Source organism: Bos indicus x Bos taurus, chromosome 3 (genome assembly GCF_003369695.1).
Source record: "Bos indicus x Bos taurus breed Angus x Brahman F1 hybrid chromosome 3, Bos_hybrid_MaternalHap_v2.0, whole genome shotgun sequence".
Taxonomy (NCBI): Eukaryota; Metazoa; Chordata; class Mammalia; order Artiodactyla; family Bovidae; genus Bos; species Bos indicus x Bos taurus.
Window position 1 is genome coordinate 8,456,018 of NC_040078.1, and position 16,113 is coordinate 8,472,130.

General features: G+C 51.5%; 1 protein-coding gene across 4 annotated transcripts; it reads left to right on the top strand.

The window, feature by feature from the left end:
• The first annotated feature begins 669 nt into the window (after positions 1-669).
• ARHGAP30 (Rho GTPase activating protein 30) lies at positions 670-15,725 on the top strand. Of its 4 annotated transcripts, none has more exons than XM_027528184.1 (12): positions 670-1,122; positions 5,588-5,690; positions 7,606-7,750; positions 8,952-9,034; positions 9,154-9,261; positions 10,001-10,128; positions 10,600-10,771; positions 10,854-10,954; positions 11,031-11,108; positions 11,385-11,783; positions 13,002-13,267; positions 13,360-15,725. In XM_027528184.1, the coding sequence occupies exons 1-12, from the start codon at positions 1,026-1,028 to the stop codon at positions 14,965-14,967; spliced, it is 3,288 nt and encodes a 1,095-aa protein (XP_027383985.1). In that variant the 5' UTR covers positions 670-1,025; the 3' UTR covers positions 14,968-15,725. The 4 variants fall into 4 exon arrangements, with proteins under 4 accessions (XP_027383985.1, XP_027383977.1, XP_027383993.1 ...); XM_027528176.1 differs by having other exon boundaries at positions 671-1,122; positions 10,851-10,954; XM_027528192.1 differs by having other exon boundaries at positions 672-1,122; positions 10,851-10,954; positions 13,002-13,096.
• The last annotated feature ends 388 nt before the right edge of the window (positions 15,726-16,113 follow it).

A 16,113-nucleotide genomic window follows, 5' to 3' on the forward strand; every position in this document is an offset into this window, starting at 1 on the left:
TGAATGGTGTAAATCCTGAATACTGAATACTCTTCTGTCTCAGCACATCTTCCCTGTGCTTCCAAGTTGGGGAGGAGCTAGGATGCCTGCAACTGGGAGGGACAGGGGGAGAGGAATGGTCTTCACCAGACCTTGAGCCATCTCTGAGAGTCCCCAGGTAGGACAGTGGAAAGGAAGACCCCTTCCAGGATAGGCAGTAATTCACTTGGGCAGTATTTTATATCTTATCTTTTACTGGAATCTTACTACAACAGGCCTGGAAAGTAAAAAGCAGTTTAAAATGTTTATGGTCAAAGAACCCAAAACTCAGATGGGTTCCACAGGATATTAGAGTTGGAAGGATTTAAAGGTCATCTTAGTCTACTCTTCATTTTTTCATATGTGTGGAAACTGAGGCCTAGCTCGAATGACACTGCAGGCCTGTAAGAGTCGGAGGCTGGGCCTCCTGCCTCCTTGGTGTGTCCTGAACAGTCCTGCGTTGCTCTGCTCCCAGGCAGTTTTGGGGTATCAACCTCAGACCCCAGGATTCTTGTCTCTAAGAGTGCCAGTCACCTGCTTGTGCCCCAGGCGCTACCACCCCACCGAAGGGCTCTGACATCACCTCCTCTTGACCAATGAGCAGAGGCCCAGCAATGGGTGAGGATGTGAATGTCAGCTACCTCCCCCACCCCAGCCCTGTGGTTGCAAAGATGCTCTAACAGGAAGCGGGTTTAAGGAGCTGCACGGCTTCCTGCCGCCCCAGGGCTGAGCAGGGCGAGAAGGGCGAGTGCCAGTCCCGGCCACGAGACACAGCTTCTTGCCGGGGTCCTAGCAGCTTCCTCTTCCACAGCTGCTTCCGTGTGGCCGGGGCCCCAGAGGCAGGAGCTGCTGCCTGTTGCCCAGGCCACTCTCCACCCCCAGTTCTGAGCCCTGCCCCCCTGGGGCCAGGCCAAACCCAGAGGCTGGCTTGGGATCCCATGGGGGACTAGTAGGGCAAAGGTCTTGGGGGACCGAGGTGGCTGGGCCAGGGCCCTGGGGCTCCGGCCATGAAGTCTCGGCAGAAAGGAAAGAAGAAGGGCAGCTCAAAGGAGCGGGTGTTTGGGTGTGACTTGCAGGAGCACCTGCAGCACTCAGGCCAGGAGGGTAAGGAGGCTAGCCCGGAGCTGCTGTTGGGTGGATGGAGAGGCATGGGGCTTCTCCAGCCTGATCGAATTTGAGGGTACAGAAGCAGTTTTTCTGGGAGCTCGTGGAGAAGGGGCAGAGGCGTGGGGTCACCCCAGGAGGCTGATGCGTAGGCAGGGCAGGAAATGTGGCTTGGTGAAGAAGGCCAAGGAGCTCTTCCGTGGGACCGCCTGGGGTGAAGAGCCTGGGGATGAGAATGAGGACACTTGACAGGAGAGGATGGAAAGACTGGAAACCCGGGAGAGGGAGAAGAAGTAGCAGTGAGAAGATGACAGCTATGGGACAGGAGAGGAAGGCTGAGGGGACAGGGTCAGGAAATGAGTGGCTGAGGAGCATGGACAGTCCTTGGGTCTGAATGAAAGAAGGCATAGAAGGGCCCCTGGAGAGGGTGAGGTGGTACATGGGAAGGACGGGGATTTCCTGGTTGGAGGAGAAGAGGTTACGGGGCTCTGGTCTCTTTGCAGCCTTGCTGGGCCACAGGTGAAGATGTGGGGTAGGGGTGGTCCCCTCCCCCAGTCTCTGTGATTCTCTGGTTCTCCCTGTGCAAAGGAGAAGCAGGTTCAAGGTGGAGGGTAAGGCGAGAAGCTGCTAAAATGGGGAACACCAGAAGAGTAAGAGGGATGGCCTGAGCCTGGTTTGAAGGTGGGGGTGGAGGGTACAAAGGAAGGTGGGTGTGAGGACTGCCTGTGGACAGCACCTTCCCTGGATTGCCTCGGAGGGGCTTGGGAACCAGCAGGGCCAGAACAACACTGGCCCCCAACTATACTTGGTGTGGAGTAGACACTCAGAAACATTTCTTGATTTGACTTGGAATTGAATGCATATATTCTGACTTGCCCAGCCCAGCTTGTTTTTTGGTACTTTGAGCTCCTCCCAAAGAAGGACACGATTTCTATTGCCTCCCCCCCCCAACCCCACCCCAATCTGTCATTTCCTCTTTGTCCTCTTCTCTGCTCTGGGCTGTGGTGCCTGCAGTGGAGGCAGGGTGACGGTGGGTCCCAGCTCATTTCCTGCTCTTAGGCCCGCCCCTGTGTCTCCAGATGCCTCCTTCCCCTTTTCTCCTCCCCCAGAGGCCCCCATCCCCACAGGCCTCGCTTAAGGGAAAACCCGGGCCCCAAGGAAGGGTGTACAACAGCTGAAGTGGTTTCTCTGCACCTTTCTCTTCTCTTGGGGCAGAGCCCAGCAGCCAGCGCAGGGCTGACAAGAGGAATCACAATCTTGAGAAAGATGGCTCTTGGCTGAGGGCCACATGCTTTAGCTGGGGCTGATGTTCTTCTAGTTCTCTGCAAACCCTCAGTTCAGCCTCCTCATCCTGGCACTGTCCTTCCCTGTACCCCCATGTTGAAGCCAACCTCATGTTGAAACGCTGACCCCACAGCCAACCCAGATCCCACTCCTGTAACCTTCCTGGCCTCAGATGGTGCAGGGCATGTTCTCTGGAAGGGACAGACAGGTTGCTGGGTCCAGATCCTAATGAATCCCAAAGAGAGATAGAGAGAAGCACCTCCTGCCCTTCACCAAAGTCCAAGGGTAGAGGAGAATCTTAGGCAGCAGGGCAGCAGCAGCAGCCTTCTCCCCTTCCCCCAGCTCCTCCTAGCACAGACAGGTGGAAAGTTGAAGGATAGAGAGAAGCCATAACCGCTTCTCTCTTTAAGCTAAGACCCAGCAAAAGTGAAAGTCCAGGCCAATGGAAAGCTGTGTTTCTGGTTAATTTATCCTGATTATCTTGGGTTCCCAAATCCTTGCTGCTGTGCTCCATTTCAGCAACCTCTCCCAGCTCTTTGCCTCAGGTAGGTCTCTTCCTTCCTAAGCCCTTATGTGTGTTGAGTTCTTCCTTTTCCTAAACTTTAACTCTTTGAGACCTTGCTCAGGTTTCTGATTCTCCGGGTTTCTAAGCTTCAGGCCGTCCTCCCTGACCCACCCTTTGACTTTCTTTGACTCTACCACCCCAACTCTGAGTCTTTTATCTCTGACCCTATTTCTCTTATCTCTGTCTCCTTGACTCCTCCATCACTCTGATCCTATTATCTCTTCCCCCATCTCCTTGACCCATTTCCTCTATGGCTTTGACTCCTTAGGCTCTCCATGTCTTCTTTCAAGGCCTCCTCTGGAGGTTCAAAAATCAACAGAGAAGGATGGGGAAGACCTGACTTCGTTGCAGTTCATGTGAAAAGAGCTTGGGATTTAGGTGACAGCAATTATGAGTTAACAGAGTGATGGCTAAAAGAGCTGGGGTAGCATTAGAGTAGAGCAACAGCTTGAATGAGGAGCATTCAATGCTGGGAACCTGAGGTTGGGAGACCCTGGCAAAAAAAAAAAAAAGATCCTGAAGCGATGGACGTCGAACTGTAGGGCCAGGACTAAGATGAGGCAAGAGAAGTGACGAGGGCACAATTTAAGGAAGCTCTCACGCTCAGGGCCAGGCAAGTGCCCTAGGTGCCTCTTTCTTAAGGAGGCATTCACTCTCAAGATCATTTATGTGCACAGCTGGCTCTGGCATGACCCTAAGAGTGAGTGCTTCCTTAAATTTTGCAGCCTTCAAAAAAACTGTGCAGCCTTGGTGCTTTCCTTCTCCTACCCAAGTCCTCATTCTGGGGTGCACGAGGGTAAAGGGTGTGGACACCAGGTCATACAAGAAGGGTTTAAAATAGTGTTTGATGGATTTATTATTTTCTTCAGTCTGTATTTCTAACTTACTTAATTCCACAATGAGCTTGGGATGGATGACTTCCAAAACGCCAAATAAAAAGAATAAATGACTGAAGGAATTAAGGTGAAGGGAAAACAAGTAGGGTGAGCTCAGTGCCCAGAAATGCATTTCAAGTAGTTCCATATGGTTCCAAGATATGGGCTTCCTGACAGTTAAAGAAGTAAACATAATCAGATATAAAATTCATAAAGCCCACCTGAAAAATATAGGTGGCTTAGGAGAAGCACATCTTTTTCTGATGCACACAAGACAGGGTTTTCTCTGCTGCATCTCAGTCTTAGGCAATATTCTCTATTAAATCTCCAATTCATTGACTAATTCGTTGAGTAATTTAATAAACATCTGTTGAGCACCTGCTCTGTTTCAACACTGTGCTAGATGCTGGGGAGGATGTCACTATTTGTCAGAAGGTATAGATACAAAATATACTAATCATAACAAAGTACAATAAGCACTATAGTACAGATATAAACAAAGGACCGTGGGAACTATAATACAGGTATCAGCAAAGAGTTTAGAACTGGAAGTGATGTCTGAGGTGTGTTTTGAGGAATGCATAGGGATTCACCGGGCAGAGACAGAGAGGAAGGCATTCCAAGCAAGGGAAAACATGAGTGATGGTACCAAGGCTTGTTCAAGGAACAGCAAAGGGCTGGACCATAGGATTTACTGGGCGGGGCGGCATGCGGAGACGGGGCTGGCTGGAACTGGTAAGGCTGGATGGCAGTTGGATCTGGTTTGTGAAGGGTCTTATGCAGTATACCTGTTGAGAAGATTTTATTTTATTCTGTGTTTGTAAGCTAAGCATTGAAGATTGGGGTGGAGCAGAGTCTATATGTAGCAAAGGATTTCAAGCATGGAAGTGCTTTAGAGAAATACCTTTGTGGACTTGTGGAGATGAGATTCAACGCATGGTTTTTGAGGTTTTCCCATGATTGAGACACCATGACAGATAAGATGAGGAAAAGCAAGATGGATCACACTTAGATCTTGTCCTTAAGGGGCTTACAGTCCAGTAACTGGGGAAGGCTCTAAGGCAGGGGGAAATAATACAGTTTTTTGCATTCTTGGATTTGAATTCTGGCTCTATCAGGTTGATATTGGGCACTCATTACTTCTTTGATCCTCTGTTTTCATGTCTAATGCACAGTGCTTGGCACATAGGTGCTTTTCTCCTGAATGGACCAGTTTGAAGGTCTGTTACAATTTTGTGTACCTTCGTATGATAGATCTAACATCCATGCACTCACTAACCAGAGAAGGTGCTTCACAATAATGCCCACCAGCTCTGTTCCATCCTGGTTGGAAGAATTAATGTTCCTTTCACTTCTGTAGAGTGTTAGTAAATGCACTTTGAAGACCAGTTTTTTACCTCTTCCAACTGCATTGCTGTCCCTCTAAAATTTTTGTAGTACCAACTAGTAATTACAGAGAGAGAAATTTCAGGTCAACAAAGGCAGATATTTCTAATGGGAATGGGCAGTCTGGGGAGGCAGTGATCTCACCCTCACTAGGGGAATTTATGCCAAGACTCTAGAACCAATGGGCAGAGAGATTATAACAGGTTGGCAGGCTGGAGCTGATATCCTGCAAGAATCTTTCTGACAAGTGTTTATTCCATGTTTGACTTCCCTGATGTGTCCATTTCTCAGACGCTCTGGGGTCTCTAGTCTCCCAGATCTTCTGACTTTTCTCTGCGCCTTCTGTGTCCCCCAGTGCCCCAGGTGCTAAGGAGCTGTGCAGAGTTTGTGGAGGAGTATGGAGTGGTGGACGGGATCTACCGCCTCTCAGGGGTCTCTTCCAACATCCAGAAGCTCCGGTGAGTCAGGCAGTGAGGGGAGGGCTCTGTGGCCATGAGGCCAGGAAGCCAGAGGGGTGAGGGGAATTGGGGAGAAGGAAACACAGGTGATAGGTACTGTCCAAGGGCGGAGCTCTAGTCTCCTCAGGACAGGCTGACACCATGCCCCACACTTTCCACAGGCTAGCCTGCACAGACGCATGACTGTGCATACGCACATGCACACATACACACACTCCTCCGCTCCCACGTGTACCCACCCAGCTTTACAGACAGATTTAGATATAATTCACTGGCCATAAAATTCCCCATTTGAAACTGTAAAATTCCATGGTTTTTAGTATATTTACAAGGCTGTGCAACCTCCACCACTAATTCCAGAGCATCAACTCCAAAGAAACCCTGTACCCACGGTCACTCCACATTTCCCTCCCCGCCCAGCCCCGAGTCTACTTTCAGTCTATGGAGTTGCCTATTCCGGACATTTCACATAAATGGGATCACATAATGGTAACTTTCTATGGCTGGCTTTTTTTTCACTTAGCATGTTTTCAGGGTTCATACATGTTGTTGCATGCACCAGTACTTCATTTCTTTTTATGGCTGAAAAATATTCCGTTGTGGGGTGTTATCACATCTGGTTTACCCATTTATCAGTTGATGGCTATTTGGGTTGTTCCTACCTTTTGGCTGTTATGAGTAACGCTGCTATAAACATTTTGTGTACGAGTATTTGTGTGGACATATGATTTCGATTCTCTTGAGTATATTCCTAAAAGTGGAATTGCTGGGTCGTATGGTAACTCTATGGTTTGGGACTTCCCTGGTGGCTCAGACTGTAAAGACTCTGCCTACAATGCGGGAGACCCAGGTTCGATTCCTGGGTCGGGAAGATCCCCTGGAGAAGGAAATGGCAACCCACTCCAGTATTCTTGCCTGGAAAATCCCGTGGACGGAGGAGCCTGGTTGGCTACTGTCCATGGGGTTGCAAAGAGTCAGCGACTTCACTATCACTATGGTAACTCTATGTTGAACTTTTAAAGAAACTGTCACACAATTTCCCACAGCAGTTGTGTCATTTTCCATCCCTACCAGCAATGTATGAGGGTTCCAATTTCCCCACATCCCTGTCAATGTTTGTTACTGTGTGTCTTTTTGATTATAGCCATCATAATGGTGTGAAGTGATATTTCATCTGTATTTGCATTTTCCTAATAGCTAATGATGTCAAATACTTTCTGTGTGCTTATTAGTCATTTGTATATCTTCTTTGGAGAAATGTCTATTCATCAACTTTGTTCATTAAAAAAATTAGGTTATTTGTCTGTTTTGAGTTGTAGGAGTTCTTTATATTCATAACATATATTCTGAATATTAGATACTGACTAAATCTATGACTTGCAAATATATGTTCTCCCGTTCTGTGGGTTTTCTTCATTTTCTTGATAGTGTCCTTTCTCACACAATGGTTTGTAACTTTGATGTTAAATTTATGTATTTTTTTCCTTGGTTGCTTGTGCTTTTTGTGTCATATCCAAGAAACTGTTGCCTAGTCCAAGGTCATGAAGATTTACACTTACGTTTCCTTCTAAGACTTAGTCGCATCCATCTTTGCATGTAGCCAGGAACACACATTTTAGGCTCATTCCTCCACTTCTACTGACTCCTACATACCCCTATGCTGCCGCTGACACCTCTACATCCTGACATGTATCCTGTTCATGCATAGGTCCACTCATCCACCTCACATCAACTGCATGTTGACAAGAACAATGCCTTAAGCTTGCTGCCTCACGCATATACACGCCCCAGCCTCTTCCTTCCAAGTTTCATACGTATTGGCCCTCGACCCTGCCTGGAGCCCATCTCTACAGCTCCTGCTCTCCACACGTTGCCCCAGACCCCCGCCACTCCTGACTACTCTGCACCTCCCCAGGCAGGAATTTGAGGCTGAACGGAAGCCAGACCTGCGGCGAGATGTTTACCTTCAGGACATTCACTGTGTCTCCTCCCTGTGCAAGGCCTACTTCAGAGAGCTGCCGGACCCACTGCTCACTTATCGGCTCTATGACAAGTTTGCTGTGAGTTGAGTGGAAGGGGAGTGGGAGAGAAGGCTGAGGGTGGCCGCTCTGATGCGACATCCCAGATGATTCTAATGCCAGACAGAGTCCTAGGGACCCCGCATGACGGAGACCACATGGAAACGACAAGACGCTTCCCTACAAGTCTCCCGGTCCTGCCATCTCCGCCCTCCCCCGCCCCTCTTTTCCCCAAGGCCTGCAAACTGCACCCAGTGCAGGGGGAGACGGGGGCGGGGAGGCGGGGGGGCGGGGGTGGGTGGGAGCAGCCACTGGAAAGCCCTTGGAAATCACCTAGACCAGAGCTTCCCTACATTTCAGAGAATGAGAACACTTTCAGGAAGCCAGATGTTTTTCAAATGTGCCCTTCTGTGAACTGTGATTTGTGTGTTGAACATCTCTTGGATACATGACAGGATTTCCCTGGTGGGCCAGTGGCTAAGGCTCCCGGTCCCAGTGCAGGGGGCCAGGGTTCAATCCCTGGTCAAGGGACTGGATCCCACACGCCACAACTAAGACCCGGCACAGCCAAATACATAAATAATGTTTTAAAGGGAAAGAAAATACATGGCAGAAGCGCCATCTTGAACTGAGTAACATTTTTACTTATATTTTTTAAAGTATTTATTTATTTATTGGTTGCACCTTCTGGCTTATGGGATTTTAGCTCCCTGACCAGTGATTGAAACAGGGCCCTCGACTGTGAGAGCTTCTTAACCACTAAGACGGGAGACCCCCAGGGAACTGCCTTGAGTAACACTTTTAAATTAAGTTGCATTTTATTGAGCATGACATCATTTACAGATCCTAAACAGCCAGGGCATGCCATTCAGCCCAAATAGACCAGGCTGGGTGGGCATAGGTCTTCCCGGACACCCTGAAATAAACCACAGCCCCTGGCGCACCCACAGGATGAAACCCCGAGTGTTTTCCAGTACCAGAGCACAGTTGATGAGGATGCTCAGGCAGAGAGGTGGCAGGAGCTGCTCATGGTCACAAAGCCCTAAGTGGCATGGCCAAGAGGCAGCGGCAGGTCTCTGTGGGACCCAAGTTCTGTCTGCTACTTCAGTGTGCTACGAAGATCCAGGGTTGGGGGATGGCGTGGGGTTGAGCACAGACTGTTTCTGAGAGTTTGGCTCAGAGGTCTGGGGAGGACGCTGGGGCAGCACTGCATCACCGACTCCTGCCCCTTGCTCCCAACCAGGAGGCTGTGGCAGTACAACTGGAACCTGAGCGCTTGGTCAAGATCCTAGAGGTGCTTCAAGAACTTCCGGTCCCCAATTACAGGTGTGTGGGGCTCCCCCTGCTAAGCCCGGGCTTGCGCTTTACCTGGGGCCTTGACTCGTCGCTTCTCTTCCGGCCCCCACCCTGTGTGAGCTCGGCCCCTTGACGCCCCCTTTCTGCAGGACCCTGGAGTTCCTCATGAGGCACCTGGTGCACATGGCCTCATTCAGCGCCCAGACCAACATGCACGCGCGCAACCTGGCCATCGTGTGGGCCCCCAACCTGCTGAGGTGGGTGCATGTGTGGTGTCCTGGCCGAGCCTAGCCCCTGAGGAGCTGCTTGAGGACGGAGTGTGGCTGTGTGGTACTGGAGAGGGCTCTCACCCAGTTAGAACAGGAAGGCTCAGGGTTACACGGTGTGGCTCACCTATGCGAGCCCTTTCTCTGAGCTTGAGTAAAGTCCCTAAGGATGGGGCCTTTGTGTTTTCTTTTATTTTTGGCTACACTGAGTAGCACATAGGCTCTTTGTTCCCTGTCCAGGGATCAAATCTGTGCCCTCTGCAGTGGAAGGGTAGAATCCTAACCACAGGAGCACCAGGGAATTTCTGGGCCTTTATGTTTTCTTATACTGTGGTCATTTAGCTCAGGGACTGGAGCAGGACAGGAGATGGGGGCGGTGCAGAGTGTGGGAGCTGGGGGGGCTGTGGGGGGGTTGGGGGGAGGTAGGGGTGGGATGGGCCTTGTCAAATGTTTGTTGAGCAAATATCTTGGAGAAGTAGCCTGCATGTCACTCCCTGTGGTGCATACACAGGCACCCTGGTGGGCAGAGGAGGTAGAGACTAATATCCTGAGGAGGGTGTCCAAGAAGGCTTCCTGGAGGAAGTGGCCCTTTGAGACTTGAATCATGCATGTTGATTAAAAGATGGAATGGGTTTAATGGCATTCAGAGGAAAGGGTATAAGGTATTTTTAGGGAGAATTTGAATGGGGAGATGCGGTGGGGCTGCGGGGCATAATCCACACCTCCACAGGTCAAAGGACATAGAGGCCTCAGGCTTCAATGGGACAGCAGCCTTCATGGAGGTGCGTGTGCAGTCCATCGTCGTTGAGTTCATCCTCACACATGTGGACCAGCTTTTTGGGGGTGCTGCTCTCTCTGGTCAGTGTCCTTCCCACCCCCCACATCACCACTCTCTGCCTGGGGAGTCACATCGGAGTTAGAGAAGGCCCCCAAGATCATCCAGTTCAGTCTCCCCGCTGTGCAGATGACAGGACTGAGTCTCCTAAGTTCTTATGGTCTTGTGGAGAAGACCCTGCAGAAGAATGGTACAGTCAGGACTTGAGCGGGCCTCTTCCACGCTCAGTCTAGGGCATAGCTTGACCTCTTAATCAACACCCATCCCAGTTCTCGAGGCTAGTGACTGATCATTCCCACCCCCAGTCCACTGGGCGAATGTCCTGGGATCTCCTGACCTCTATGTCCCTGAGGACTTCCTCTTGAGCACAGAGGATTGACCTCCAGGTATATCCCCTACCTTGGTAGTTAGTGAGTGGGAGGATGCAGTTAGGGGGTGGGTACCCGAAGTCCTCTTTCTGTTCCGGGCTGGCCAATTCCTCTTTCTTTTCCTAGGTAGTGAAGTGGAAAGTGGATGGCGGTCACTTCCAGGGGTCCGGGTGTCAGGCAGCCCTGAGGACCTTATGCCACGGTCCCTGCCCTACAATCTGCCTAGCATCCTGCAGGCTGGTGACGGACCCCCCCAGATGCGGCCCTACCACACCATCATAGAGATTGCAGAGCACAAGTAAGGCCTTCTTCCTGGGCCCTTCTCCCCTGCACTGGCCGTCAGGCTCCAACTGCAGTGATTTCTCCATTCCTTCCAGGAGGAAGGGGTCTCTGAAGGTCAGGAAGTGGAGATCCATCTTCAACCTGGGTCGCTCTGGCCATGAGACCAAACGCAAACTTCCACGGGGGGCTGAGGACAGGGGTAAGTCTGCAGAGATTTGGGGGAGTTCTGCTGAGGTGCACTAGGTCCTGGCTCTATGGACATCCCTGTCTTGCAGAGGACAAATCTGATAAGGGGACTCTGCGGCCAGCCAAGAGCATGGACTCGCTGAGTGCTGTGGCTGGGGTTAGTGATGGTGAGTATAGGTGTGCACTCGTGTATGTGGGGTGGGGTAAGGGTAGGGATGGCCAGTGACTCCCATTTCCAGGGAAGGGAGGGCGTTCCTAAATATGTGTTGGTGGGGTGACCTCCGCTCAGCTTGTTGTGAAGGGTTGGCAGTGGTGGCTAAGGGAAGCTGGGCCTGGTGCCTTCCAGGCTATAGACAAAACAGAGGGCACTCTCCAGAGCCTTTCTGAGGTGTGTCCAGGCCCCTTGTGGCTGAGGTTATGGTCTACCTTTCTCTCCTCCACAGAACCAGAGGGGCTGGTCGGATCCAACAGTCCTCGGCCAGGCCCACTGCTGACGGAAAGCCTGGAGAATGATTCCGTAGAAGCGGCAGAGTGTGAGCAGGAGCCCGACCCAGAGGCGCTGGGTGGCACGAGCTCTGAGCCTGGCACACCACGACCTGGGCGGTCAGCAGTCCGTGTTGGGGGCAGCAGCCATGCAGAGCGCCGTGCTGGTGTCCATATCTCAGAGCCCTACGATGTCAACCTCCCAGCACACATCAGCAATATGCTCAACATATCCGCAAACAACATCTCTATCTCCTTGGCGGGATTTGCCCGTGGTCTTGAACGCCCTGCCCTACAGCCCCGGCCAAGCCCTGCCTCTGGCCCCGGTCCTGGCCCCGGCCTTGGCCCTGGCCCCCCAGGTGAGGACCCAAGGATTGCCAAGGACTGGGAGAAGGGACTAGAACTCTAGGCTGAGGCTCTGAAGCTGGGAATCTGCCCTGGACTGTGGTGGTTATCTTTAGCTGCCTTTCCAAATTCAAGATTGAGGGAATCCAGTAATATTATTAGGTTATATGAGCTTCACATAGAAAGGCTCTCTGGCAGCCTTAGATCACTGATACACCCAAGAATGGGGATTTGTGTCAGATATACACAGTAGGGATTACTAAGTACAAAGTAGGAAGATATAATAGTTGGCTATCCAGGTAGCTCAGTGGTAAAGAATCTGCCTGACAATGCAGGAGAGGCAAGAGACCTGGGTTCGATCCCTGGGTTGGGAAGATCCTCTGGAGAAGGAAATGACAACCCACTCCAGTATTCTTGTTCGGAAAATTCCATGGGCAGAGGAGCCTGGAAGGCTACCGTCCATTGGGTTGCACAGAGTTGGACATGACTGAGCACAGACACATTAACAGGTGACATGGGTTCAATCCCTGCTCCAGAAAGATTCCACATGCTCAGGGAAACTAAGCCTGTGCATCACAAAAATAATAACAACAACATGAATAAGAATAGCTAACAGTAGTTGAGAGCTTATGATATGCTTTAAGGATTTTGAAGGCATTAGCTCGTTTCATTTTCTCATAGTGTTGACTCAGGTATTGTTATTGTCCTTACATTACAGCAGTGGAAACTGAGACTTATGTTAAGCAATTTGGTAGGAGGTGGCACAGCTGGAATCTGATCTGTGCTCTGACTCCAGTTCCTAAGTGTCAATAATGAGAAGTACTGAGGCAGCCCTGGGTAGTGGGTAAGGATAACGACTGCAGAGTAAAGCAGACTGGGATTCAAATTTGGGCTGTGCCACTTGTTTGTGGCACTTGGATACATTTCTCTGAGTCTCAACTTCCTCATATATATAATGGGGATATATACCTGACATTATAAACTTGTCTTGTGGAGAAAATAAAGCAATGCATTATAAAACATCCAGCACAGTGCTTGGCGCCTGGCAGGAGCTCTAAAAGGTGGCTATAAGCCAATAGTTAGGGATACTGGTCAGAGAGGATTAGCCACAGGAAGCATCTATGCTGGGAATGTTGGGCCCATACTGTAAGCAGTGCTAGGAAGACTGACCTTGGAAAGGGTCAGAGCTGGTCTTGACCTTAGTATTCCTGGGACTCTCTCTCTCCCAACAGATGAGAAGTTGGAGGCAAGTCCAGCCCCAGGTCCCTCGGCTGACTCGGGCCCAGTGGACGTGGCCCCTGCCCTGGAGGACTGCCTGTCCCAGGAGGTGCAGGATTCCTTCTCCTTCCTAGAGGACTCAAGCAGCTCAGAACCTGAGTGGGTGGGGGTGGAGGACGGGGAGGTGGCCAAGGCGGGACCAGCAGGAGCAGCCTTCTCCCCTGGGGAGGAAGACCCTGGGATGGGCTACCTGGAGGAGCTCCTGGGAGCTGGGCCTCAGGTAAGGAGGCGCTGTGCTGGGTTTGGGGGTGTTAAGGAACCCAGAGGGTGGACAGGACCACCGAGTCCTAAGCCATGATGCTGTATTTACAGGTGGAGGAGTTCTCTGTGGAGCCACCCCTAGATGACCTGTCCCTGGATGAGGCACAGTTTGTCCTGGCTCCCAGCTGCTGTTCCCTGGACTCTCCTGGCCCCAGGCCTGAAACAGAGGAGGAAAGTGGGGAGGAAGTCTTCCTGAGTGCCTATGATGACCTAAGTCCCCTTCTGGAGCCCAAACTCCCAAGTTGGGAGGGTCCAGGCAGAGAAGAGGAAAAGGTGGCAGGGTCCGGAAGACAGGAGGCTTCAGGACAGGCTGAGGGCGAGCAAGCCTTGTGTGAGGGTGGAGAGGACGAGGTGGAGCCTGGAAGCAGACGGGACACCGGCGAGGAGGCTGAGGGGAGGCCAGAGAGTGGTGTGGAGGGCAGAGAGGCCACTGAGGAAGGAGCAGAGGCTGAGGGGAGCCAGAAGGTGACTGACAGTTTGAAAGAAGGATGTGAGGAAGAGACAGAGGAGACAGAGGCCACGGCAGAGGAGTCCAAAGGTCAGCAGGAGGGTGAGAGAACGGAGGAAGCGAAGGGTGTGGGAGAAACTGGAGGAGAGCAGGCTAAAGACAAGGGGAAGGAAGGAAAGACGGAGAGACAGGAAGGTGCTGAGGAAGGAGACGAAGCCCAGGTAGCAGCTGGAAAGGACTCAGAGCATGAGGCCCAGGAAAACCAAATTGCCGAAGAGAGCTGGGAGGTTGTACACAAACAAGAAGGTGAAGGAGGCAGAGAAGATGAGGTCAAAGGACAAAGGGGAGATGAGGGTCAAGAGGCAGGAGAAGACCAAGGAGATGGCGAAGATAGCAGGATCCCAGAAGCAGCAGCTGAAGGAGGAGCAGGGGAGATCAGCAAGGAACGGGAGTGTGGACATGGAGAAGCTGAGGGAGACCAGAGAGCTGGAGGTGAACATGTAGAAGAGGCTTCCCTTCCTGAAGGGTCACGGGTAGAGTGCCTGGAGGTTGACAGTGCCAAAGAGGGAAACTCCCAGTCCTCTGAGGCAGAACAGGCAGCCCCACAGCCACCTCGGCCGGAGGAGATGGATCCTGAGGGGCAGCCCAATCCCCTTGGCTCAGCTGGCGGTGTGGGCATGCGCCTGGCTTCCACCCTCGTTCAGGTCCAACAGGTCCGCTCTGTGCCTGTGGTGCCCCCCAAACCACAGTTTGCCAAGATGCCCAGTGCAATGTGTGGCAAGATCCATGTGGCACCAGCAAACCCATGCCCAAAGCCTGGCCGGCTCGATGGGGACAGGGCCTGGGGCTCCCGAGCCTCCCGCTCCTCTTGGAGGAATGGGGGTAGTCTTTCCTTTGATGCTGCTGTGGCCCTGGCCCGGGACCGCCAGAGGACTGAAGCTCAGGCAGTTCGGCGGACCCAGACTTGTACTGGTGCTGGGGACTACAGCCTCATCCCCAAAACCTCCCCCTACAGCTTGATCCCTGCCTACGCTCCCCGGCCCCTTAGCTGCCTGGAGATCCCAGCTGAGGGCACAGAAGGGTCTGGACCCCGGAGTCGGTTTAGCCTGCCCCCCAGAGAACCCCAACCTCCTGATCCCCTTCTGTCCCCCCAGCGTCGATCATACGGATTCGAAACACAGGCTAACTCTGGGAGAGGTGAGGGACTGTAATTAGGACAAGAGCACTGGGCATAAGGGACAGTAGCTGTCTCCAGGGTCTTGGACTGTTTCATCTGCAGCTTGAGCAGCTGTAGTGTCCAACTCTATAGGTTTTGGCCCTCCAGCTTCTCTTTTTGACTGTGGGAAGCACTGTCCTGATCTGTTTACCTGGGCTTGTCTCAGACACAAAGCACTTATCCCTTAGGAGATTCCTGAGAGTCACCAAGATCCTGTCCCCAGAGAGAGGGGTCACTGGCCAAAGGGAACAAAGGGTAGGTGGAAAACTTAACTGTTTCTCAAAGTGAAGAATGAAGGGGGAACTCCAGCCAAGGTCCTGCCTTCCTCTGAGGCAATGAACTCTTCATGCAAGTCCAGAGGAGAAGCGGGGTCAGGGCCAGGTTGGAGCCCATTACACACAAACACTTTTAGAGGTTATCTATCCTTGTTCTACTCTTGGCCCCTTGGATACCTCCTGCTCCTATTAACTCCAGATTAGGAGAAAAATGTCCAGGAAACTCTTTGAATACACAATATTTGTTGGTGGGACTAGTTCCCTTCCCAGCTCCCCAACCCTCTGCCTCCCTGGATCTCTAGGAACCGAGGTCTTATATAGATCTCTCTGGCCTCTTCTTTCTCCTTTGGAATAACTTCCTATTTTAGGGAAGAGGGATGGCGTCACTCAGGCACTGGGATTGCTTCTCTGCACAGGTTGGGGCCACAGGTCCCAAGGGGCAATATCTCAGAATAAATGCTGTATTTTTACACATAAATAGTGTGGTTTCTTTTTCCTCTCACTAAAGTTTTGAATGATAGATACCATATCTTCCAAAGTGGTGCTAGTAGTAAAGAACCCACCTGCCAATGCAGGATACGTAAGAGATGGGGGTTCCATCCCTGGCTTGGAAGATCCCCTGCAGGAGGAAATGGCAAACCACTCCAGTATTTTTGCCTGGTGAATCTAACAGACTAAGGAGCCTGGCAGGCTACAGTCCACAGGGTCATAAAGTCAGACACGACTGAGGTGACTTGGCACGCATAGTTATATTTTCATGTTTGGTCAAACGTTGCATTCTTCTGTTTTTATTGTCTGGGTGTTCTTCCTCAATTGTCGTGGTGGAGACCTACAGCTAGAAACGAGAGCTGGGTTCATGGTGGTCA

Coding starts and splice junctions, on each gene's coding strand:
- ARHGAP30 (XM_027528176.1), top strand. CDS start 1,026: ATGAAGTCTCGGCAGAAAGGAAAGAAGAAGGGCAGCTCAAAGGAGCGG. Junction 5,691..7,605: donor TCCAACATCCAGAAGCTCCG/GTGAGTCAGGCA, acceptor GCACCTCCCCAG/GCAGGAATTTGAGGCTGAAC. Junction 11,784..13,001: donor CCTTGGCCCTGGCCCCCCAG/GTGAGGACCCAA, acceptor CTCTCCCAACAG/ATGAGAAGTTGGAGGCAAGT.